The sequence below is a fragment of the Seriola aureovittata genome, chromosome 23 (assembly GCF_021018895.1).
Source record: "Seriola aureovittata isolate HTS-2021-v1 ecotype China chromosome 23, ASM2101889v1, whole genome shotgun sequence".
Classification (NCBI taxonomy): domain Eukaryota; kingdom Metazoa; phylum Chordata; class Actinopteri; order Carangiformes; family Carangidae; genus Seriola; species Seriola aureovittata.
In genome coordinates, this window is record NC_079386.1 from 14,592,932 (window position 1) to 14,619,921 (window position 26,990).

The 26,990-nt window shown below is 40.3% G+C and overlaps 1 protein-coding gene across 2 annotated transcripts; it reads right to left on the reverse strand.

Annotated features, from left to right (window-relative positions):
• Positions 1–2,315: 2,315 nt before the first annotated feature.
• On the reverse strand, positions 2,316–25,109 carry casq1b (calsequestrin 1b). 2 transcript variants are annotated; one of them, XM_056368397.1, is made up of 12 exons: positions 24,534–25,109; positions 8,729–8,761; positions 6,556–6,649; positions 5,390–5,490; positions 5,159–5,270; positions 4,970–5,043; positions 4,591–4,721; positions 4,455–4,500; positions 4,261–4,315; positions 4,068–4,168; positions 3,770–3,844; positions 2,316–3,161 (listed from the first exon to the last, which is right to left on the reverse strand). In XM_056368397.1, exons 1-12 carry the CDS (start codon positions 24,768–24,770, stop codon positions 2,883–2,885), a joined length of 1,338 nt encoding a protein of 445 aa, XP_056224372.1. In that variant the 5' UTR covers positions 24,771–25,109; the 3' UTR covers positions 2,316–2,882. The 2 variants fall into 2 exon arrangements, with proteins under 2 accessions (XP_056224372.1, XP_056224373.1); XM_056368398.1 differs by lacking the exon at positions 8,729–8,761 and having other exon boundaries at positions 24,534–25,104.
• Between the last annotated feature and the right edge of the window lie 1,881 nt (positions 25,110–26,990).

Genomic DNA, 26,990 nt, shown 5'->3' on the forward strand with positions numbered 1-26,990 from the left:
AGACCTTTCAGCTGATAGCATTTGTTTAATGTGGGGTGGGGATGACTGCATACTGATAAAAGGCCTGGTGCCGTTAAAATATGTAGAATATGAATAGTTGGTGTGTTTTCCTGCCCAAAATTTGACCCAGAGATTTTTATAGAACTAAATAGACGAAAGAGGCTGAAGACAGCTCCTCTGCCTCAGAGGTGATCCAAATAACTGGAGGACAACAGGCGGTGGGAGAGGGAAGCTGACCGTCAAGCTCCCATAGCCTTAATTAAGCAAAGTCATCCAATTGAAAACAACTTTACATCAGTAGCTCTTACATCAGTTGTGATGAAATGCCTTAAGAAATGTGTGGTTTCTGTGTTGAAAGTAAACGGTTTCAGTTTTGAAACAGACACGTTAGAACTGCCATCATGCACTTCGTTTTAAAACATCTTAAGGATATAAGAGCTTGCTCTTTAACCATATCTTTTAACTCAGAAACTTTAAGAACTGGATGTCAACTGTTCACTCATCAAGTGGTATCACTTATTTTTAACAAACAAAACTCAGCAGGTTAAAGTCAACAACAGTCTGTCTCGGCTCAAACTATCAGTACTGGAGCTCCACATGGCTGTATTAGCTCTCTATGTTTTCAAATACTCAAGTCTTTAGAGGCATGATAACACTACATATATACTTACATATATACTCTTATATTAATTTATTGATATAATAACGTCATGCTTAATTGATCTTCTTGCTGGTTGCACTAAAGTTATATACTGATTGTGATCCATGTACTAATTGTCATGTTTTACAACTTCTGTTATAGGCTACATTCATATTTCTCAGTATTGCTCTTCATTACTCATTACATTCATTACTTATTTTATGTTTTATATTTTTTCCATTTTATTCTCTGCATTGTCATGTTATACTTTGAATAGTACATTTTCTTCAACTCTTGCAGAGGGAAGTGTATTTTGTTCAGCGACTCCTGCTGCAAGAGGATGTTTTAAAAGAAGATATTGTTCACCAGTCACCTTGTTATCATGGGGATTTGTGCAGACTATACTTACTGGGTGAAAATTCATCATGCTTGTATTTGTTTTATCTGTCATTGCTTAGAAATATTTGAAGTTAGCTCAGTCTTCGTTTGTTTTTTTTCTGAGACTGATTTAAACTATGCTTATTGTATACAGGCCACAGTCGACATACTCTTTCCTGCAGGCCCCCAGCACCAGCAACACTGGGGTTAGTTGGTTACCTTATGTGTGCATGAGTTCATTTATTCCCCACTTTCATCATCCAATAAAAACATTCACTCTTTGTTCTTTTCATTTCTGTGCACATTCAAATGCTTCTCCCTGGTTTCAGAATCAAACTGATTCAGAAGAAATGTTATTTTCCAACATGCTCTCATGGGATTGGGTAAAAAATAGCATGTTGCTTTTAAAGACATTTCACGTGTCATGTCGACGCGTTTGAAATTTTTCACGTAACGTTTAACATCATTTATTCCCCATAGACTCCCGCTGTGAAGAGTTGGTGTACGACCAAAATTTTACCGACAACACAGCCGGTTGAAATGAATCATTAAGGTGCAGGTTTGCTGAGTATGATGATGACTGGGTTAGGGCTTGGGTAGTGATAGGGGATTAAATGGCATGAAATGACAAATGAAAAGCAAAAAATGTGCAGTGATAAAATGTGCAGTTATTCATGGTATGGCGGTGGACTTTAGGAGACCTCAGGTCAGCAGGATACACGCCGTTAAAACCCAGTAAGTACTGTGATGAAATGAAGACAGAGGCTCTACTTCCTCCAACAGCTACACAGAAATTTAAGCTCTCGCCCTGTATCAACGCCTAGTACGTCCCCAACAATGGACTGTTGAAACTGCTGAGGTCAATACCTCAATACAGTACATATCAAATTATTTGATTTATTAGTCTTTTAGCCATTTTCTTGTTCAGGTCCAGTATTGTATACCAATTTCTTTGTGTAAATTTTTTTTGTGGCAAAGTTGGAAATGCTCATCAAAGCCCTACTGGTATAAATAGTTGGGTGAGCTTGGACCCTTTTATTCTTGCATGCGAGTCTAATTACACTTATTGGGGCATTTTAAATCAAATAAATGAATAATACAAAGTAATTAAATGTATGCTTAAACATAGCCCTGCTACATTGTCTGCAGACCACATACACACACACACACACTCTCTCTCACCCACACACACACTCTCTCACACACACACAAACACACACACACACAACACACACACACACACACACACACACAAAAATAGAGGTATATTTCACATAGCAGTGACAACAAAACAGCATTGGTTTCATAATTTTTTTCTTTTTTCATTTTTAATGTGAGAGCAGAAACAAATTGTATTGTAATTTATTTATTATCCGATATTGGCAGCTTTCCAAGATTGCACTAATTTTAAGACTGTCCAGTGAGTTTAGGTTTAATCTCTTTAGAAATAGTACAAGAAAGTGTTTGTTTCTTCTCTTCATCAGGTAGAAAACATGTCATTGAAACAGGATTACAGTAAATTGGAGAAAATGAGAGAGGGGTAACCCCGGTCTGTGACATTAGGTAGAAAATGTCAGGGAAGTTAGCCTGTGCTAGCCTCTTAGCTCATATTCATTGTGAACCTCAGAGGTGAGAGCTGTTCATCAACAGAGATGCAAATGCTCTGCTTCTTTGAAAATCTCCTTCCCTAACTGACAGTAAAAGTTTCTCATAGGGTCATTATGTTTGTCCCTTACAGGAAACCATACAGGAAGCAAACAAACACAGTGTGTTCGCCGCGAGATGTTAGAAAAAAACTGCTACTACTTTTGGGTTTTGCCATTACTGGCTAAATTATAGTGAAGTGAAAAATGGTGGTGAACATTTATTCATCGTCGTCATCATCATCATCGTCGTCATCGTCATCATCATCGTCGTCGTCATCATCATCATCATCATCGTCATCATCATCGTCATCATCATCATCATCGTCGTCGTCGTCGTCGTCATCGTCATCATCATCGTCATCATCATCGTTATCCTCATCATCATCATCATCATCTGGGTCAATCTTTCCAGACAGAACGTCGTCAATCCACTGCTCCAGCTCATCAGATGTGGGCATGTCATCCTGGTCATCCATTTCCATCCAGACGCTGTCGGCCTGCCAACGTCAGACACAGAAATATACCAGAAATACATTAGCATTCATTTGATGTCATGTTTGTCACCCAATGAAAGCAAGTTCAAAATTCGCTCTTTTTTAGCTCTGTTTTTGGTCTCTACCAACTCCTGAGGGAAATATCCAGCTCATTAGCTGCTAGATGCTCCACTATGTTTACCGGCTAAAAAAAACAGCTGCCAGTAAGTAAACCAAAACAGTGACTTCACAGACACAGACAGACAGCTGACCATTGAGTTGGAACTCATTGTAAATCTTTCCAAAGCTGAGGGGAGCTGCAGATTTAAGTGATAGTTCTCTATTCGCAACCCCTTTCTTACACATTCGTATATACATTGTCATCATTAAATATTATAGCCACTTTAGCTTCAGAGTGTTTTGCAGTGGCACAGTCGTGGAAAGCCCATAGTAGTGAGGGAACACCTGAAGTATCCAGATAACATCACTTGATTCAAGGAAACTTTAACAACTTAACCTAAAACTGAATATTTTTTTCCCCTTGTTCTAATGGCAACATGTTAAACACTCCAAACAACTTGAATCAAGTTTTCATTTGAGGTTTTTTGGAGAGGATGAGAAAGGTTGCTTACATCCTCAACATCAACCACACCGATCTGAGGAGAAGAGAGGTCGATGCGGAAGGTCTTCTCCCAGTATGGAACCAGCTGACAGAGAGATAGAGACAGAGGGAAGGACATGGTTTAAGGTTTATATATTCTGATATAATCATGAGTCGAACTTACATGTTCATATTGATAATTTTGGACATTGTAAATAGATTGTGAATAAAATGATCGTTAAGGAGCAGTCACAAGAAACACAAAACAACAATAATTTTGCTGGTATGTGATAAACAGTTTATGTGGGTTTATATTTATATAATTATACCAAGGGGAAGTCGTCAGGGTCGATCCAGATGATGCTGAGGTTGGGGTTATCAGTGTTCTCGCGTGCCACCTCCTTCAGGATTTCCAGGAATTCAAAACCATCTGGGGAAAAGCTCAAAGTATTAGCTTGAAAGTTGACTTTCCAGCTGATTAACACTATAATATCAGTGCTGTAACTGTAAACAAACATTCACCTGGGTCATCTTCCTCAGCAAAGGCAACAATGTGCTCTCCATCAATGTCATCCTCCTGTAAACACAAAAAGAGGGATAAAGGGAGCATGCGAGTGTATTTCTAGTCTGACTCATAAGAAATGCAACTTTTATCAGGGAAAATATGAATACTGTTTAATTGATTACTTTTTTTTAAGTACTGAGAAATCTCTTACCCAGATCTCATACATGCTGTGAGGCTCAAGCTTCCTCAGAGTGGGCCTGAAACATTAAAACATCCCAAATCAATCAGCCATATTCCAATAACTTATAGAAAAACTAATGTTATTTCAGTATCACACGGGGTCTCACCTGTCGTGCTGTTCGATGTATTCAACCAGCTCAGACTCAATGTAGGGCTTTCCTGGAATGGTGACAGATTCCTCCATGAATGGCTCGTAGAAATCAACCTCATTCATCTTCAGCTTCAGCTTCTTGGCAATCTAAAATAATCAGACAAAAAGTACAGATATTTTTTATACTGAAAATGTTTTTAGGTACAGTTACGTTTATATTTCAGGAACTGATTGTATTTTGGCAAACACGGAGTAAATGCAGGCTATAAAGTTTATATTCAGTTTACTTGCCAAGCTAACTAATATAATCTTTTTTTTTTCTATTAATGCCCATGTTGGTACTTTGCTCTACTCTGTTATTCAGCTTTTCTAAACTCAACTCAAACAATTCAAACCTTGGGGTCAAATGTGGCAAAGAATTTGACGAATGGGTGGAACTCCTCAGCAGCATCATCGTACTCAATGAAGTCTGGACAGAAAAAATAAGGGAAAACTTATGATTAAAGAGACAAAACGTTGATGTTCAGAGTGACTGCATACGGTCTGTTTGAAGCTAAGACTTCAGATCAAAATCATCAACCTACGAGGAGATCTCTCGCTCTTGAAATAGCCGACCAGCTTGATGACCTCATCGTTGTTGTGGAAGCCCTTCAGCTCACGCTCGTTGTCGATGATCTCCACTGGTTCTTCGATCACCTGTGTAAATACAATAAATTTATTTGTGTATGCAACAGGTGTGTTCAATATAATTCATATCTCATGTACAGTTAGAAAGTCTGAATTCAACTTGACAACACTGACCACAAAGTACTTACATCATAGAGGAACTCAACCAGGGTATCGGCGGCCAGCTCTCCATCATACTCAATTATCTCATTTTCAGCAAAGATGTAGATGCTCTCGACCTCATCAAGACCTGGCGAGAGAAGAATGTTTTATTGGGGAAGTCCTTAATGTTTACATCGTTTTCTTTTTTAACAGCCACACAGTCTCCCCTATAGCTCCACCCAGGAGCTGATTACTTCATGAGATGCACTTGGCCTGGGAAGGAAGCTTTTAAAAACGCTAGTCCCAGCATCTGAAGAGCAGAGGCTTTCGGCATGCTTTCTGCTGCCTCTCAGCCTTGGATGTTAATTTAGTGTCGTGATCCTTTTGCGCATTTATGTTCATTAACCATTTCAACCACATCATTTTAGAGGTGTCTTATGAGTTTATTGGGTCACTAGTAGAGTGTTGCGCGCCCCTTAGGGCTACTTAAGTGTGGGGCGTAATATCATTATATATACATATGTATATTGTATATATGGTATTATTATGTCAGTGCAGAACATTATGTCCTGTGCATTTTACACCTAACATAGAATTTGTATTGCCAGGAAGTGCTGACATGCTTGTGCACATCTGAACACTGTCTCGTAGCCCACTCTCCCTGTAACACTCGATACAAAGAAGCTGTGGTATCTTTGGTGAACACTTGAGGGCAGAGTAGTTTCAGATATTGTTCATACTAGGCCTCACACACCAACCTTATGTCTGTTTCAATCCCATATTTGGAATGATATTTCACTTTTACATATGTTATTAACTAATATATCTTATAGTAATTGTTGAATTTTTAGTCTGCCCATCTTTTCTTTTCTCAAATATACATTCATCCATTCATTAGTGACCACAGAGTAACATTGAGCATATTGTATCATAACATCCCCATGAATCTTGTTCTCCATGCTGACTATGTGACTGGGGAGAGTTTTTTTTTTATGTTCATAACTGGAAGAAAGCAGCATTTGTAAAATTTGTAAAAGATAATTAACAAGTTGTGAGATGTGTATAATTTAATCAGCATCATTCAGTGAAAAACCCAGGAGAAATTTGATGGAAATAGAGGATTTACACTGAGCCAAAGATTTTTTTTTTCTGCTTCTATCATTGACAAATAGGCTGTGTTTTCACCAGCAAGGTCAGTGGCTGGCAGGCTTACCCAACTTCTTGGCAACAGCAGTGTCCTTCTTTTCATCCACCAGGCCGAATCCAATGTCCTCGTCATCAAGATCGTCCAGGACTTGGGCTGCAAGCTGGACAGAGAAGCATGAAGAGAGAGGGGTAGGGGGAGTTGGGACGAGAGGGGGAGTGAAGGAGATAAAGAGTAAGTTGTATTTAGTATCACATGAGTGCTGATTCTGTGTGACTGATCTTAGCAACTCACTCATCTGTCCATGATAGACATTTCCTAATCTCAGAACTCCATTAAAAACATACTTTCAGTTTCATTTACACAAGTAAACCCTTGGCATTTCATCTCGATTTCAAGGCCTTAAAAGCAAAAGCTTTGAATTGCTGCCTTGCACTTTCTAAATCGGAGTGAAACCGAAGCCAACAATTGACAGCCCCTGTAGCCGGCATGAGAGGAGCATGGACAGCAGGGTCTCCAGAAGAACAAGAGGGGCAGAACTTGAACCAACTATGTTTGGGGGAAGAGACGCTGCAACAGGTGCGGTGGAAAAGAGAGGAGCTCACACTTTGTGAACGTAAAGCCGCTGCATACATGCGCATATATAATTCCACATACTGTAAATATACAGACTTCAGCATACATCGGTGTTATTACCTCCCTTTCTCTCTACACACATTGATAAATTGTATTTCTCAGAGATTCTATACTGCCATTTTCCAGTTTGTGTTCTAACCTCTTCTCCATTTCATTACTTTGTCACTCACTCGCAGAGTATGAAAGGGTGATTCAAATGAATCAAAAGCCTTATGAAGCATCTTGCAAAGCAGCATTGCAAAGTGGACAACATTCATAAGCGGCCAAATGCCCCAAAGCGGCAGCACAAATAGCTTGTATAGTATGTGTAGTATGGTATACTATGTGCTATGTTGCTCTTCACAGGCAGTCTTTAATGCCATCCATTCTTTTGGTCCAGGCTACAGAGTCCATACACATTACCTCATCATCAGACCCAGGGCCAATTTTTCTCTAATCTGGTTAGGAACATTGGCCTGTTTGCATTGAAACGCTACAGGTAGATAATCACCATGTACTAGCTAATGGGAAAGGTTCCATTCAGAGTAACGCTCTTTTATTTTAAAGGGTAAGTTCTCCCAGATCGGAAAAAAATTCTTTAACTTTTTGCTGCAAGGTTTTGTCGAGCCGTGCAGATAGTTTCAGTTTTACCTACTGAGGTTTTAGTTAGCTGAGAGGATCAATGTCATTCTCCAGTTCATATGTTGAATATGATGTTATGCTGTAGCTGGTTAGCTTAGCTCCTGAAGTCCTGCTGTCAGCTTGAAGTTAGCAAGGGGTCATTTTACAATTTGGTCATCTATGGATTAAACAAACGAGATGTAATGTGTTAATTAGTGAGCGTTTTACTAGTCTCATTGCAGTCTTTACGCTAACCGTAGCTAACTGTAAAGTGAACTGGTTGCTGCCTGTAGCTTCACAATGAAAGAGCAAATACAAAAGTAGTATCAATCTTCTCATCCATTTCTTTGCAGGCGGTGCATTTCCCAAAATGTCAAACTCTTCCTACGAAATAATAGTTTCTGTTCCACACCAAATATGGGTAATAATGGAGGTGAATTTCATTTGTGCTGCTGGAAGCATTCTTTTTTTTTCTCATTGGGAGAATATTTATTCATTGGGACTATTTATCAAGTGGAACTTAATTCCAATAAAATTGTAAAGAGTTGGTTTTGAGTTTTTCAGGTGTAATCTTCCAATGCCTTTCAAACTGTGTCACCAAACCAAGAACCACTAGTAATTAAGAACATATGATTTTCTACAATTTGGGTGAAGTGACCTTTTATGATTATTGATGGTTGTATAAATGAATGGATGAATGGGTGGGAGGATGGATGGATGGGCATGTTAAAGTTTGTTTAATAGATTAGATGGAAGCTTTTCACCCTTACTTTTCTTTTTCACAAATATGAAGTCAAACTTCAGCCCAAGCTGCTGCTGCTGCTGCTGGACTTTGAAAGCAGTTCAGTCTTCACTGGTCCGTGATATCTGGTTGTTGGTTCATGTAATTTTGTCTTGTTTTAAACTAAACTGCAGTCCAGGAGTGGAAGGGAACAATCAGCAGCGTCAGATGAATCTGTGGTTCGCAGCCCAGCTTTACAGACACAAAAGGCAGACCTTAACATACCTGAAAGGTATTTGCTGCTGGACTTGTCATCAACTGCAAGAAGAGGTAACGCTTTAGGGTAAAGCACAATAGTCACAGCCTCCAGGTTTACAGCATATCGGAGTGGCCTTCATAGGAGACAAAATAGGTCCGAACTACTCACACAGGACTATTATTACCTGAGGACCTTGTGTCTATAATACAATAAATAAAAATCCCATCAAAAATAAATCCATATTTTAACAAGCACAAATGTCATCAGACAAAACTTAAGATGACCTCACACCTTAACAATTTGGGTCTTTTTCATTACTTTTCTACATCAATTTCCATCCTCCCAGCTCCATCACATCCAAAGATGTGTAGTCAATTTCAATTAAACAGACTTTTGTTTTTGCCTTAGTATCAGAGGTCAGTTCATACATCACATGAGGTCCTGAGGTAATGCTAGCTTAGTGTGAATAGGGCTTAACACAAGAAATCAAACAATTGTTGAGTAATCTGAGTGTAGTGTGATTGAAGATTACAGGACCTTATTGTCCCACATAGTGGGATATCTGCACACCGATGGAGCGGTGGTTGAAAAATTTGAAGCAGAAGAGTGCCAGGTTATAGACAAACAACCATTTTAAAACCATATTCTTTAAATATGCAACCAGCGAACTGAGCCATGAAGTTTGCTGAAGCGCAGAGCTTGTTAACACTCCAACTAAATCTGGACATAACTTTGCACTATTTGTGTATGTTCTTCTGTGGTTAATTAAATGAACCACATTTAAAGTCAATGTTTTTCTTACAAATATATAAAAATCCCGCTGGACAACTGCAGAAGTGGTTGAAGTGCATCAGCAAGAGTCAACAACACACAACACCAATAATATTGTGACAGAATTGACTTGCCAGATTTAATTTTCAAGTGTTGAACTCAAAAGCTATTTCCCAAAACTCTATACTATACTAACCCTCCCCCCATAGCACAGGGTATGGCCATATTAGTAACAGTGGGGTATTTATAAGAGAGGTGAAGTTGTAAGTGCTTGCAGTCAGGTGGAAGGCAAAGCAGGGAGTCCTGCAGCTATATAAGGACGTGTAAGAAAGTATGTTGAGGAGCAGAAAAGAAGGCTGAGATCCGTTACATATAGAAATGGGTGTGGAAAGAGGAGTGGACAGACAGGGCTGATGAATGGGAGACACCTGACACGCAAGTTCACACTTACTGACATCCATCATTTCCTTCAATCGCCCTCATCAGTTTTCGTCCTCACTCAAACACACTCGCCTCCTTCCTCTCCATTTCTCTCTATCTATCCGGATTATTTTGTCATAACTTCAGCCTCCCGACACACCGTTCACCCTTCCTCATCTGTCCCCTCTGCTTTCACCCGACCCCGCTCCAGAAGTCTGACAGCGCGGAGCCAAGTGAGAGGTCAGCAGGGCAATCGCTTGGCTCCGTCTCGCAATGCCCAGTCACTGTCAGCTTGTCAGGTGACACAAGATGAGGGCAGAGTGCCATGGTGAGTTGTCAAAAACGTGCTCTGGGTCCCCGCTGCACTTGGCTGTGGCACCAAATGATGAGCTAGGAGAGGCTGGTGGGGTTCGCAGTGCAGCAGAGAGGTCAAATTTCTTGTAATGTTAGCCGCCCAAATGCTCAGTCTACACTGCTCTGTGCAGGCTAGCCCATGTATCGGTTGCTTTGATTTAACGGAACTTGACTGACAGGTTATGTTGCTACTGAGTGGGACACTTTTGTTTAAAATGTTTTAAAACCACCAGTCTTGTCTCTGATCTGATTTGTTCTCACCTTCCTCATCTATTTCTGGAGTATCAAACACTCAACCCCTGTTGGCTTGAGCGGTAATTCATGCTCCTGGACATTAACTGTAGTCAGCTTGAATTGTCACAAAAAAATACTTAACATTTACATTCATTCGTTTGCCAGATGCTTTAGTCTTAATTGTCGTACAAATGAGGTACAATCCAAGCCAGAGTTTATCAAGGAGAAGCCTTTGGAAAGTGACGAATTCCATCTGACACAAGTGCAAAATGTTTCAAAGGACTCCATCCGTGACTCATTTTCATGACAACAAACGTTTGCATAAACTTTTGTTTCACTGCTGAAATATAATCCACCTCTCCTCTGTCCATTTTTAACCTCAGAATCCCACAATTTTGCAAAAATTATAGTATAGCTACATGATATTGCACAAGATGACAGTATTGTATTTGATTGAGTTGTTGAACAATGATTCCCTCCACCAGGGGCCATGATTTCAGTACTTTAGAAGTCACTCTCATGACCTGTCACATGGAATTATTTCAAGACATTTCCATTCTCCTCACATATAATTGCCTCTTTCTGCCGCGCAGTTCAGATATGAAAAAACCTCTTCAAGCAAAGACACAAATGATAAAGCCGGACTGTAATCACAGTCATTTGCATGCCAGCCATCCATTACATGCATCGCCGCTACCCAGCCGGCTACAATCCATCCTCTATATGTCATTATACCTGCTCATTTCTCTTCATTATCAGCTACAGACGAAGCTTAGTGTGCTTGGAAAACAGAGTACACTACATATTGAGCATTGAGACTACCTCTTCATTTCATGACTTGACGTTGGATTTCTACACTCATTAGTAAGCTCACGGTAAACTCTACACACACACACACACACACACACACACACACACAACTAATGAGAGGAAATAGCTTCCATCACTGCTGTTCGGCCGATTGCTGACAGAGATGGATGCAAATCCAAGTTATTGTTTCTCCTTTAAACAAAGACCAACCATGGATTTAAGTCTGATTCGGACCAAATAGGCTGAGCTGATTTCGGAAGAGCAAACACAGCTTGAGAAGATTTCTTGGCAATCGAGGAAAACATGCTCAGAAACCTACATTAAATACATTTACACCTTGGTATACACAGAAAACTAGTGCAAATCTGATAGAATTTGGGGTTTTCCTCTAAACCATATTCCACATGGGATACACCCGATCTTTATTTATTTCTCTATCCACCCAACACTGTCCAGAGCCACTCTGAGGGATCTGAACTGGGCTGAATACACCGTTAATCTAAAAGAACCTGCCATGCTGTTCCCTTCTCTGTCATTGTGTGATTGTGTAGGCCTTGTGTATTTCTCTAGTAAAAGGCTGAGCCACTGATGAGTCACACATTTGTACATGTCCACCACCTTATGATGTGAGTCACTCAGTGAGAACACGTAGGACACAAACACACACTGTGGTAGCTCATGTGCCACACCAGCTGCAGAGAAGCAGCTTGTTGAACAGTCTGCTTTGTTTTCATTACTTACTTTTGTATGCACAGTGCGCATATGTGTCCACTAGCTGTGGCAACAGTTGAGAGCTTTTACTTAATGTATGTCTTAAATGCAGGTAAACCGATTACCATGCATTTTGTAAGTGTTAACCCACTGGTTGCATGTAATGTACTGTACTTGTTCATCATATTCATCATAATCATATTGCTTGACCCGCCAGGCCCCAAAATGGTTGCATGTGAAAGACATTGTCCAATAGTAATCCAAAAATCTAAAATGTGACAATGCAACAAAATTAAATTGTTTTTGTAAAAACAAACAAACAAGCAATCAGCTTTCACATAAGAAAAGCAGAAAAAGTCAAAACCCTGCAGTATGCAGCAACAGTAAAGGTGTGTGTGATTTGTAGCAAATGGGCTGCAAAATGCAATACACATACTAGTGAGTAATACCCAACAAAAAACGCTGCAAAAATCACACTCTCTTCTTTCTCAGCTTTTTTCCTAACATTTGAAAAATTGCTGAATGTGTAAAATGAGGGAACATTAAAAGGTTTTCAAAGCATTTTCCATCTTCCTGTGTAAGCGAGAGTCCTGGGATCTGTGCAAAATTAGATGTTCAGCCAGCTTTTCCCCTTTAGCCAGATAGTAAATTAGTAATGGCTGCTGTAACACATCAGGACTCTCTACACCAGGCTGTTACATAACACTGCGCCGGGGTGGTCATGAAAGATTCATAATCAACAGCATCTAAAACAGACTCTGACTTGCCACCAGCTAGTGTAACTACTGTTCTGAAGGAGATGATCCAGGATTTCGCACAGAAGACTTTCTAAGCTAATTCAAATGCCCCTTTTAGAAATTAAAAATCTAAGAGATCTCATCCTCTGTTTCTTTTAACTTGAGAGTTTACAAGAGTTTACTATTTTCTTTTTCTTAGCAAAAACATGGTCTCATGGGAGATGTGATGAAATTCATGGCAAGCTTTTAGAAATCTCACAGGCACACAAGCTGATTCACTACAACAACTTGTGAGGGCAGAAGTGTCTGGGACCATCTGTGAATGACTCACTGTGACAGCAATAAGCCATATTAGAAACATGTCACATAACACTCTCAGCTAATAAACTCAGAGTCCCTCCTGCATTTGTCGAGCTTGTTTTGGTGAGTTTTATTAAAGCCTGCAGGTCCTCAAAGCAACAAACGTTTTAAAGGACAAGCAGATGATGTTATGTAGATTTGATGGGAGCTTTACAAGCATCTGATCTCACAGAATAATTTGTATTTTCAGTGTGATTCTGCAGGTATTAATCAAAAAATTATACTTACGTCTTTAAGATTAACAGTATTTCCTTCCATTTACATGTAAAGTATGATTACTAACATTAACAACGACATTTAAGCGTCCCAATAAACCCCATCAGTTAGCAAGCATGCACAATCGCACTGAAACACATACATTTCACAAGCAACATTTTCGACATGTCTCGCTGAGAAAAGCATATTTGTAAATGATAAATTCAACAATGACGAAACAATTTACAGCTGTTTGAGTTTCGGGGTCCTCGTATTGTAGGCGACATGCTTGCTCACTGTCTCACTATCATGACTTATGGGGACACTTGATTAGAACAAAGCTTCTTGGTAACACTGGCGCTTTTCCCACTATGACGAATGTGCTGTGTGAAAAAAGAGCTATAGAAAGGAGCAATCATTAATTAATCATCAAGTATACTTGTGCTTATGTAAGACATTATAATGCAATACGTGTGTGGAAATGGACTGTCATTGTCAATATTTCCTGAAGTGATTTTACATGTATAAAAAATTCAGCTAGCTGTACTGTTTCTTACTCCTTGTTTTAGCCATGCTAGCAGCAAAGCTCTAGGGCTGCTAGGACTCCAGATGTTGATTAGACTTGGTTATGAGAGGATTAAAGTACAGTTCACCAACAGCACATCTACATATTTACAAGTTGAAAACCGATAAATTCAAAAAATTACTATGGCTCTGAGATGAAATGAACACGGTATTCTTGCACTTGCATGGCGACTACCGTGCATTACTATAAATAACAATGTGAATGGGGAAATAAAAAGTAGCAGATACAGTATGTTCAGTTACACACAGTGATGTAAAGCACTTATGCCCTGTACTCTCAGTGCTATCTTTATTCAGGTCCATCACTTTGTGGAATGGAGATGTAAGTCAGGGTTTCAACGTCACAAAATCGTTTAAATTTTTCATGGTGTACCTTGGTCCCCTGCATTTCCTTGACATTTTTCTCTCATGAATAAGTCATATAAAGACATTCCCTGATACAGATAACGAATGGGGGGAGGGGGGGGGGGGGCAGTATGTTATGTTGAGGGAGAAAGTGTACAAAGCAGGGTCACTTATAAATTATTATATGAAAGCACAGAATACACAAGCTAAAAACACTCCGTATCACCTAATGCGAACCTGCTGATTGAATATCTTATTCACAATAACTTCCAGTAATAATCCCCCCCCCCCACACACACACACACATTTACAGCCATCTAATAAAATTTTTACACTTGCTAAATTTACATCAGAAAGTCGAGATCAGTGCGTTCTCAAACCATTTCCAGCACAGCTGTTTCATTCACTCAGAAGGGAAGTACATTCATTTAAGCACAGTAAAAAATAAAAACTCAATTCTAGACTAAAGTACTGAGGACAGGATGGATTGATGAGACATGAACATAGTTTTCACAGTTTTTCAGACATATTCAACTAAAACTTTCATTTGCTCTTTTAACAAAAATACACCAACTCCTAACTCCTATTGCTGAAGACGGTCATTCAGCATTGGGGTGGGAAATGTGGAGGTAAGGGGAAGGGGTGGTGGGGCTGTTGGGGGTAAATTTAGCATGACAGAAACAGCATGCAGTCTCTCCGCCATGCACCACGGGAGCTATTTTGGCTGGTTGTTGGGAGATGCTGACAGGACCCTCACTGAGCTGCAAAGTCTATGGACATACAAGACCCCGCCCTCAGCTGATATTGAGGAAATGTGGCCAATCTGTAATAGCAGAGACTCTCTTTGCGGAAATTTTAATTTAAGTTACATATTGCGTTTACTGTTATGTTATCATTTATTTTCCTATGTCATGTGAGTACACATTCTTTATTCACGTACTTAAAGGGGCACGCAAAATTAAAAGTGTTATGATGTCATCTGGGTCATGTCATCTTCAACAACAGAAAACCTGCTTTATAAACTGGATGTGCAGTTTAGAATACATACGCATTTACTTAATTGTAGTGTCCAGTAGCTTGTAGCTTGTAGCATTGTGTCTAAGCCCTTATTGCTTCAACTTTGAAGCACTCTTTTGAGTCCTCCAACTAAATTGAAGTGCAATACCAAATCACTAAAATGACACTTTAATACTATGTATTATTTTATTTTTACTCGACTTTTCTTTCCCTCTTACTTTCATGTTAAATTTAGTTCGTAATTTGGTTTGGTTGTTTTGATTTCAATTAATTTAGTCTAATTTAGGTTCTATTTTTCATGGCTATATTGTTTTGTACTTAACACTTTTATCTTATATTATGTGTCAGCCCTGTGATGGACTGGTGACCTGTCCAAGGTTTACCCCGCCTGGGACTGGCTCCAACCCACCACAATCCTAACAGATAAGAATACTTAATGGATGGATAGATATATGCTTTACGTATATTACTATATCTCTTTTCTGGGGTTTTACCTGGTTTCATCTAGGTTTTTATATGAATTTGCTTTTGAGTTGATTTTCAGACTTAGGATTGCATTTTGGCAGTAACAGCATTAGGTTACATTTAAACCACAGATGTACATAGACCACTGTAGAGCAGAATTTCATTCTGGAAAACAGAGTTAGTTGATTTGAGCCACTCCCCTCTATTGCAGCCACATTTCAGATCTAATGCCGTCAACAGCTGCTTGATGGAGCACTAGCAATGATGAAGCCATTAGTTGTTTTGCCAAACTAGATTGCAGTTGTGTAAATGCACTCTGTGGAGGCTGATTATGAAAATTCAAAACCCTATTCATCTGCAGAGAGGGACTTGCTTCCTTTGTGATTATACTATTTTACTATAATAAAATACATTTTTACAAAATCAAACAAAATATCTCAATTCATGTGCTCCAGAAAGTATGAGATTATTCCATCGCTGGCAGAGTTTTGGTACAATAAATCTACCTGAGAGCAGCAGTTCATCATAGTCACTCTGTACAAAACACCTCTCCTGAATTGGCAAAAACACACAATATCCAAGTATCATATTATACTGTATATCCTCAGGTCATATACATTACTCAACACACAAATGCACAGTCATACCTGTGATTAATGAGATAGATTTCTTGCTTTGAAAGGCAGAGAAAGGATGTAGAAAATTTAGTTTGGGATAATTTAGCACTATCAAATTAAGCATTTAACACCGGTGATCCATATTGTGACAGCGCATCAGGCAGCAAAATATATGGTTTCAACAACAGCTGAGACCCTTGAAACCAATAGGCAAAAGCTTCTATTATTAATCTTCTACAAACAACAGGTGAGGAAATCTGTCCGGCAAACAAACATCGTTACCCATCAACACCAATGAAATGTCATCACAGAATGACACCAAGGACACTTGATCTAAACATAACTCGTGTCACATTTAATGACATCATGTCTGACAAATGACGTCTTAATTTAGTGCCACTCTCACAACATTAATTGGGAGATCGAGGAAGAAAGGTAAGAGGAGATCTATCAAGCCATCATGTGGCTCCCACACAACTTGACAGCAGTGTCACTCAATGGAGGGAAATGTTAATTATCGACAGCTGTGCTATTTAATTGAGGAAAAGTGAAACTGGTCTTCTGAAAAATAATTAAAATTTCTCTTTTTTTCATATAATTTCTTTGTAAATTTGTGCGCAAAGATTTGCCCTCATTTAGCTTGCTAAAAATGCTATTTAAGACCATTATCATTAGATTAACTATCTAACATGATGCTCAGGAGGAAGAGGAGCTCTTCACAGTACTAGACAAACTCACAGTATATCCCATAAGGAAACGAAGTGGCTGGAAGCTGAAGTACCTAATCCGCAGTTGATGAGGTAAAGGGGCCGTGGGGACTCGGCCTTTTGGCCCTGCCTGATCCAAGATAACTTGAGGTAATGAGATCTGATCCTACTTATACATTCTGGATGAGGGGTGTCAATGTCTGTTGCTTAAAATCAGAGTCAGTTATAGTTCTCTGGCTGCCCGTCAGATTCACAGGTCATTGTATAGGATGGACAAAATGCTGTCAGCAGCTGACGTTTCAGTGTTTCCAGCTGACTCATTTATAAATGGTCATCTTATAAAAAACAGTCTTAAGTAGGCCTACACACTTTATGGCTGTGTGTGTGCGTGCATGTGTGTGTGTGCGTGTGTGTGTGTGTGTGTGTGTGTGTGTGTGTGTATATATAAATATATATATATATAATATATATATATATATATATATATATATATATATATATATATACTGTATATCCCATATTTACATTTATGAATGTGATTGCTTTTGTGAAGAAAAATATGATAGGACTACAGGATTTTGCAAATCACAATATATGCTGTAGAGACAGTTTAGAAGAAAGTTTAATTATAAAAAAATTTTAAACAAAATCCAACAAAATCAAAATTTGTGAGCATAAGTTGCTATGATGCATAAATAGGCTGTAAGACTTTTTATTTATCTATACCTAAAGTTTAAAAAAAAAAAGTTTATATACATTTATATCTATAAATTCAATGTTTTGGTTTTATTTTTAGCAGAGGAAGATCAAGACAAAGCAGTGAGAAATTGAGTTGCTTCAGCAGCCTTGGCTATTTTAGGCTATAACCCGAAATAGCTCGTATAATATTACCTCCGTCTTTCTCTCCCTCTTCATCAATACCATTCACAGCCATTAAAAATGTAAGCATGAAAATTTATTGCGCCGGTGACAGGAGGAGGTCTCCAACAGTCCGTTTGGATAATGGTTACCACGGCGACAATCTGACCTTTCCCCAGATCTCTCAGTAGATGGATGGAGATTAGACATGACAACAAGAAGCTTCACTGCACATCGTGAGACGGTTTGTTGACTCGCCTTGTCTGCACCAATGTCACCTTTCTCACTTATTAACATCATTTTATGTGACCTGTGACTGTTCCAGTCACTGTGCTCTTCTGTAAGTCTCTGCTAAATATATATATTAAAAGAATGAGTTGCATTTTAATAAGACCAAGTGTTAACAGCCACACTAGCACCTCTGTGAGGCCATGCAAATGCACAGCACCGCTTTGGGCTAAATGCTAATGCCAGCATGCAGACATTCTCACACCAATGACGCTAACATGCTGATGTGGAGCAGAACATTTTTGCCATGGTAGTTATCCCTGTAACCTTCTGTAACACTTGCTGATTAGCAGTAAACGCAAAGTAAAGCTGAGGCCAACGCAAATCGTCATTAGTTTAACCAAAGTATTTGTCCAATTATGATATGAAGGTAAAATTTGGATTTGTTGGGGGCTTTAGAAGTTAATTTACCAAGGTGATTACTATTCATCCTGCATGAGGGATACGTGATAACTAAGATATGTCAAGATATTTCAGTGAAAAACAATAATGTCACCCTCATGGTCGCTGTAGAGGAAAAGTCAGGAGGACCTCTGGTGACCATGACTGTCTATACAAAGTCTCAACTCAAAAACTCAAAACTTTATTGATCCGTTAGAAACTTCATTTGTGTGAAAGCATCAGTGCATACACCCTGCAGTGTTGATAAATGGGTTTTGCTATTTAAAGCCTGTCAGAAGTAATCTTGAAAATTACAGCATGTGATGATTATGCCTTTGCCATGTTATGTCACCTGTGGTGCTTTAGATTTTTTCTTGCTGCATTTCTTGCATGTATATCATGCCTATCTTTGCTTTTTATTTTATTTTTATCTTACTTTTCTTTAACTTTATAATCAATGTGTTTGGGGACTACATTTTAAGACAAACCATTTGGTACATTTACATCACAATAACACCATAAGAAATAAGGTAAAATAACAGTAAGAGCTGTAACTCTTTCCTCTCTGGGCGTCGCAGATAGATATTAAAGAAGGGGCGAATAACGTGTGATTACTGCTATCTGTTTATCCGGTTTACTTGATGGTAAACAGGGCGCCATAGCAACAATGTGTGTGTGTGTGTGTGTGTGTGTGTGTGTGTGTGTGTGTGCATAAGGGGGGCAGAAAGGCAGTGTGTTGATAAAGAGTGCGGTGAGTATAAGAACACTGCAATCTGAGCTGTGCAGTGATTGATGAGTGGGTCTAAGAGCATTTACAGTATGCCAAAGGTCAGAGTTCAAACAGTAAGAGAGAAAAGGGGGGGTGGGGTGCAGACAAGCAAGAAACAGGTTAATCAGCACCATCAGTCTCAAAATTTTCATATTTCAAATGTAATAATTGTAATGTGTTTATCCATTCATTTAGGTACAGCCTTGGGGACATGGGTGTTCATTTTGCATCTTGCCTGTTTGTCTTTTATCATGTCTTTGGAGGACTTCTGCTCCATCATGCTTCGTCTGAGTCATAACGATGACAGATATTTCTGGCTAAACTGCTGCAGGTGAGTTAGGCTGCATTTATTTAATCTTATGAACAACTCATCAGGACTGTCAAATCTATCTCCGGTGCTCCCCCCCCCCTGGATTTGCTTCCAGTTCATTAAACAGATTGCTGTTGTCACACTGCACGGACTGAACATTAGACACCTGTGATTACACTCTCAGATATTAAATGGAACAGAATAATTGTTGCACGGTGAGGGCAATGTTGAAGACTGTTGCTAAGCCAAGCGTGGAAACCTTCATGAAATTATCCCTTTGTCCCCTTCACAAAAACGTCATGCTTTCTATTCTGCAACCTCGAACAAGCTGGCCTCTTGTAACCAGCGTACAGACTAGTGTCATGGTCCCTACCCTGGTCCGGTCAACGCTGCCCAGTCTGCCCCTCTATCTTTGCAAACTACAGTATCACTCTCTCAGGCCCCTGCATTTATATGGAAGTCTTCTCAACTGGTATTCCTCAGCTGTCCACCAGATGTCCTCAGGCTTTCGCTCCTGTCCCAGTCACCTGACCTTCCCCGCCCCCTCACACACCTGGTCCCAGCTTCCCACTAATTCACCTGCTTCCTGTCTGATCATATTATGCCATGTTGTCCTTCATGGTACATGTCCCTGTTCCTGCCTGCCTGCCTGCATTTGGATCTGTTGTGACAGGTTAGAGTTTTATATATGTGAAACTTTCTTGACAGAGTTACTCTGTATGTACGAATTATCCAGTTGAATTAAAATAAACTTAATTTGATGAAGCAAATGAAAAAACAAAACAGGTTTAGCTGTGATGACACTATGTGACTTTGCTAAGTTGTTAATAAAGAAAACAATAATTATGGCAACAACCTCTCTTTTATATGAATTAGTCGGCCTTTTTTCACATGCAATTCAGTCAATTGAAGCATCGTCTTAATTCAGGCAGAGCTCGTTAGCTGATCAGCATCAGCTGTTTCATTCATGCTTCACGATCACTGGCTCATTCATCAGCTGACAAGTAACGTCCACTCATATTCCTTCAGGTGTAAAGAGCAGCCATTATAACCTGACACTTTCTTTACAACCCTGTTTGCAGCTCCCTCAATCACCCTGACCTCCTGCGAACGTGCTACGTGTTCGCTCGTGTAGATTTAATTAAGATTTAAAATTCATGCATATGTTTATTAATGGAGGATTCGTTCTGCCAGCAGAACCTTTGCTGCTGCTTGGAGCCTTTTCTTACAAATGTTACTGTATATACATCTGCTGTTTACGATCATTTCCGTCACATAAATGTCTGTCACTGTTTTCATCTTATACTTGTTAAACCGCACCTATACAAAATCTATACTATTGCAGGTCTACATTTAAACCGACTCTACTGTATTTTAGCCTACATGCAAAGCAGTGCCACGCCTCATTTACATTAAAAACTAGAGGGTTTTGTAACAGTATCTTCTTTCACTGAGTTTTACAAAATAAACCAGCTTATCAACATATAGCTCAAATATACAGCAACACCAGGGGAGTCAACTTGTCACTGACAAGAGGATACACTGGATTATTTTTCACAGACTAAGATGGATCCAGCTGGGGTCAAAGGTGACATGTCGCACTTATTTTAGGAGTGACAGGGCAACTCTTTTCACTGCGCTCTCTTTTTCTCTTCGACTGGAAAATGCTGAGTTTACATGGGACGTGTGTCATAGTGTGGATAATGTGCACATGTTTGTATATCTAACCGGGGTTTGTTTTCAGGGAATGTACACCAGGCGTCTGAGGCCTTTACGCCAAAGCAAGCTCAACGTGCACGGGATATCTTTTCGTCATGCGGCCTCACTGCGCCTAACATTGGCCGTCGTGGACAACTTGTATGACGAAGCTGGTTATCGACTGGATCAGGGTGAAAGAGGCGCAGTTGTTAATTGCAAGCAACATGGTCAGAACATGCTTCATCCCTCCACCGAGTTAAGTTTAAATCGGTTCAGTACTTTTTGCCAAATCCTGCTGACAAATGAACAGACATGGGTGAAATCATTTAACAGGTATTAAGCATTTATATGAGCTTTGCGACGGCTACATGCAGCGCACACTGAAGGCACTGCCAGAATTCACACAGTGCTGGCATTAACCAACATGTTAGTGCAGTAATCTTCATGGTTTCAACATCTCAGGAACTTGACAGCAACTCAATTTTGAATGTGTGTAATGGTCTTAAGGAGTTTCATCAGCATTTGCTAAATATAACTCACTCTTTTTCTCTTCATATGCCTGGTGTCAAAGAGGAAGCTGTGGTTTGAAAAATGAGGAAAGATCGTTTATTTCCTTGTGTGTGTGTCAATAATACAGGAGACGGAGAATATTGTGAATCTGTCAGCTGTAGCATGTCATATAAGATATATATATATATACTCAAACTGAAAGAAAGCATTAATTCTGCTCAAATGAATGAATGTTTTCATGAATAACATAAACAGAAAGTGTGTTGTCGCAAAGTAGAGGCATGTAAATGACACATCCTATCCTGTATCTGTCGCCTAAGCTTCCAACAAAGGTAGTTAAGATTTGATTCCCTGAGCTCTGCACTTAATAATTTATACATCCTCATAGGTGGTAATGACCAGCTATTTTGAGCATCCGCTCTGAGCACCTTGAGAGCTCTCCGCTGAACCAGTGGCTGCACGGTCACGAGTCGGTAACAAAGTACCAGTCCAGCAGGGAGCTGCTCCAGTAAGCATCTCTTTCTCAAGCCAAGAACCGCAACTTGGCAGCACTGATAGGAAATTGATCAGATCCAATGACTTGTGTGTGTAAATGATGGTTTAGGACTTCAGCCTGCAGCCATAGGGGGATGTAGTAATACAAAACAGAACAGTGTGTGTTGCCTGAGAGAGCTGAGGGGGCAGTAGTTGAGGTGAGATATGGCCCTAAACTCTCTGTCTGACCCAGGAGGGCTTTGAGCCTCTTGCTAAGCATGCAGTACTGTCCTGGGCTATTTACAGAGGTGACTTATGCAGGCTAGTGTAAGGTACACTCTGCCTCTGAAAGAAGACACTGCTGCTCTGACAGGGGGAGGATTGGTGTGGTGAATACACAGGCTGACAGTGGGGCCCAGGTGCAACGACTGTGGGCAGAGTCCTTTAGACTTTTCTTATCCAATAAGAGTTTCCAGAAGATGCGTAGTGTATTTTCTACTGTTGACGGATAAAGCAGCACCACTGATCAAAGAGTAAGTGCCTGGCTCAAAGGCGTCTCAGCAATAGCTGTTGACAGAGGAAAGATTCATTCACTTGTCCCCAGTGTACTTCGCAGACCCAGTGGCCTCTTCTTTATTTACTAGAGCCTCTGGTTAACTGCCAATTAAACTGAGCTGTAAAAATGATGCATCGCATGTGCTGACAAAATCAACACTGCAGCACTTGTGTGTCATGATAGTACATTAACAAACCATTTAAAATGCTCTGTTAAGTCTGTATCGTCAACTACAGCTACAGTATGTTTTATGTGCCATGTTGTTATTTTGCTCATTTTAGTGTTGTAAAAAGATATGATGCATAACGTGTGACAACTGTAGGGTTATAGCTACAGTATGGGCCGTTGTGTTTATTGAGTATGTGTGTGACATAAGCCTTGATTCAATTATATCAATAACGTCATCTCTGTGAAGCTGCATATAAATATGAAATCATATAACTAATGTAAATTAAGTAGGTAACAGAAATGCTGGTTAGCAACAATCACCAAATGTATTGTGTAAAATGTATTATTGTTTTGATTTGACTGCTGTGGGGTGAGGGACTTATATATTAGAAACACTTAAGTAATATAGTCCTAAACGAGTTAGCATGTTCGGTGTAGCTGTATGCAGACACATCATCATTTGACTTGGGTTTGACTTTTTGATCCAGTAATTTCCTGGGAAACCACAAAGATGGCCAATAGTGGACATTAATGATGTGGGAGGCTCTTAACACTACAGTAGCTATATGAACTGGGCTAACTGAAGTAGCTTGGTGGGGTGAAAGGCCTGGGAATACTTGCCATCCTAAAGATGGGCGGGAGGTGATTTCGTACAGACTCTCCTCACAACCCTGTCTCCTAAAAGAAATGTAATTACTGCCTCGATTATCGCCCAGAGAATCAAATGCTATATTTATCTACTGCACTGGAATCACTTAGAGGTGTTTAGGTTTGAACGGTGGTCGTACAAAACATACGATTTTGACACCAAAGCCCAGAGTAATTTCTAGGAGTCGGGGTTGCTCCTCAGAGGCGTGCATAGTGATGCGTGTGTTTGCACACACGGATCTTGTGGAAGTAGTTGTGTGATTGTGGGATTGTCTGTTCCAGAAACAGCTAGACACTTAAACACCCTAATAATTTAACCAACCGTGGTCCAGTTGTTATTAACAATGCTACATTTTTCATTTCTTTTTCCGGATGCTCAACAGGTTTTGTTGTTTGGGTTCAAAGGGTCAAGACGAAATGGCCCAATCACATCTCTTAACTGACAATCAGACAGCAGGTGTTCACCCATCATTTTGACATATACTTCCCTCCATCTTGTTCTTCCTGATTCGCCATTCTCCAACCTCCCTCCTTCAGGTCCGCATCTATCCATTCACACTCGGCAGGATGCCGTACCTGAAGGGTCCACAGATGCCTGAACTTGACCTCGCCGAACACACCGCACCTGTTCACCTGTTTGCCTCCCTCCTCCTCATCTGTCAACAGCTGTAATCCTTCTCATCTGAAAACCTAAGCGCAAAAGCCACAACTGCATCCGGGAATCCCCAACCGGAGCCAAATTCTCCATGTGAAACCCTTCCCTTCCTTCCCCTCTTCCCACCGTGACCCTTCCCCCACATGGGCAACAGATCCATCCAGTGTCATGCTTTGGCAGAGACCCACCTCCAAAGCCAGCTCCTCTATCTGAAACTGCTTCATGGCACTGCGGTTCCCGTCCACATTTTTGTGGTAGTAGATCACCATCACATCATACTTCTTCATGATGGACTTGTAGTTCTTGGCGCTGAGGGCATGGACGCGGTCTCTTCCGTCATACTCGGGGATCTCCAAGCCCTTCTCCCCCCAGGACAGGGTCCCCAAAGAGAGGAAGACCGCCAAAAACACCCAGCCCCACTTCATGGCTATCGTCACCTGGTGGCTGCAAGAACGCCTCTTCTCAGAGCCTAAACTGTTGACGTGGGTCGGAAGGGGAAAAAAAAATACACTTCAGAGGTTTAACGTTGTCCCTAACGCAAGTTGGTGTCAAACAGGGAGAGTTAGGAACAAAGTCTGCTTCCTGTCCCCACCGGCTAGAGAAGAGCAAGTCCCACAGTGACACCCTCCCTTTAAAAAAGACCTACACGTGGTTTTTGCTGACGCCACTGCCCGCAGAAAGGGGCGGGGACCTTTTCGGGGACACCAATTGGTATGTGAGTAGGCAAGACACTGATCCCACTCGTCCAGAGCAGCGCAAGAGGGGCTGCCAAAAAAGCAGGACAGACACTGAGAGTGATGGGGGTTGGGGGGGGGGGGGGGGGCTCCAGAGCGGTGGTCAGAAAAATAGCAGATGGGTGGTAACATGGGAGGAGCCACGCTGAGGTCATACGGCCACCTGTTTGAAGCCGTGGCTATGAAAAGGGACAGTGGTTGTGCTGGGTTGTTTTGGAGAGCTGCAGATGGCAGCTCAGTGTCTTGGAGGAGCGAAGGTATGGATGGATGTACGATGAGAGCTTGAGGAAAGGAGAGCTCCAAGATGCCATTCCCATATTAAGTTTTGCAGAGGAGCCGGACTCTCGCTAAAAATAAGGCCCCTCAGCGAGACAACGCTGTGGACAAGATGGCGTCCACGGAGTCCACGCCGAGGGTCAGAGGGTAGATGTGCTCCGTAAGCGCAGATGGACGGAGAGAGAAATGGAGACACAAAGTCAAGCTCGCATCTGTCTGTCTTTATGACTCGCACCCAGAATAAATCCCAGCATGACGTGAAATAAAAACGACTTTTTCCACTTGTTGGCTGGGTTTCCATACCACAACAGAAATCTATACAAAGTTCAAATTCGAAATCAATCACAATGGAATCACATTTATTTTTTCTTTGTACAGGATTCCTTCACAACTGAAACATATTGCATTTTATTGAAGGCTAGCTGGACTATTATTGTGTATCTAGCCACAATTAATAGTCTTGTGTATTGTGTTTTTGATTGAACTGCACCTTGAGGAATGATAATGACAATTGTTTGTGTTATTATATACAGTGCATTCACATTGCATTTATTCTTTTAAAGTGGTAACCTTATGCTATATCAGTAAGTCTAAATAAGATTTCCAAAACAGTAAAACCACTGTTGAGCTTGAAGGTGTATTATTTGGTAAAATGATGGTTTGACAAAAAAGATAAAAAAAAAAAAAATAATGATAACAATAACTCAAGATACACTTACTGTATTCTGCCAGATGTTCCTGCCACATCTAATGACTTTCATCTCTGGATAAAGTTTGCTCAGTTGTCATGGAGATGGTTCGCTTGTCATCACATGGTCCAAGTATGGAAAATAAATAAAACAAATAAAACTAAAAACATAAAACTTGTTTTGGAGTAAAAGTCCCATGCCTCTTCTCAAATGCGCATCTTTTGTTGTACACTTTTCAATTTTTTATTTATTTTTTTTACTTTATTTGTTTCACACTTTAGAAATAAATCCATTAAATTACAAAAAGGAGATCATCCCAAATTGTGCTACTCGAACATGAAAAAAAGCTACAGATCAAAAGGAAATATTTGAAGATAATTTTTAAGATAACATAATAGAAGCACAGATTTACACTAGCACTTTTAGGAATATTGACTTGTCATGTATGTTGTATTTTAGCACCCCCGTCAGGCATGCATGCATGTGGAGTATATTTTGGAAGACCTGATGTGAGTGGAGAAAAGAGATGGGGACATGTTTTGAGAGAGAGAGAGAGAGAGAGAGAGAGAGAGAGAGAGAGAGATGCAAGCAGAGGAGTTGCACAGAGAGACTGAGGAGACAGTGTGAGATCATGTCAGCTATTAGTTTACAATGGGAAAGGGGGGAGCGTGGCTATTAATAACAGTGTGTAACATGATCGGCCTTCTCCCCCCTGCCAGCACGGTGGGTCAAACAGTGTGTGCATGTTTAGATGCCAGTGAGGGGTGTGTGGGCGCTGGGCACTGCTGAGGGTCTCTGCTGCACAGGACGGCCGTCGTGTTAGCGTGAGCTTTCAGATGGAAACATATTTGCGTCCTGGTATGTGGTGTGTAAAATATTAGACTGACTGTAGGAAGTTGATGAATTGAGCACCGGCGTGTTGGTATTTATGAACCTTAGCTGAGAT

What these genes read in the sequence shown, in the direction of transcription:
- casq1b (XM_056368397.1), bottom strand. Translation starts at nt 24,770, where the DNA reads ATGAAGTGGGGCTGGGTGTTTTTGGCGGTCTTCCTCTCTTTGGGGACC. An exon ending in CAGCAGCAAATACCTTTCAG is followed by an intron (nt 6,650 to 8,728) that starts GTATGTTAAGGT and finishes TTCTCTGTCCAG; the next exon opens with CTTGCAGCCCAAGTCCTGGA. An exon ending in TGCTGAGGAAGATGACCCAG is followed by an intron (nt 4,169 to 4,260) that starts GTGAATGTTTGT and finishes GCTTTTCCCCAG; the next exon opens with ATGGTTTTGAATTCCTGGAA.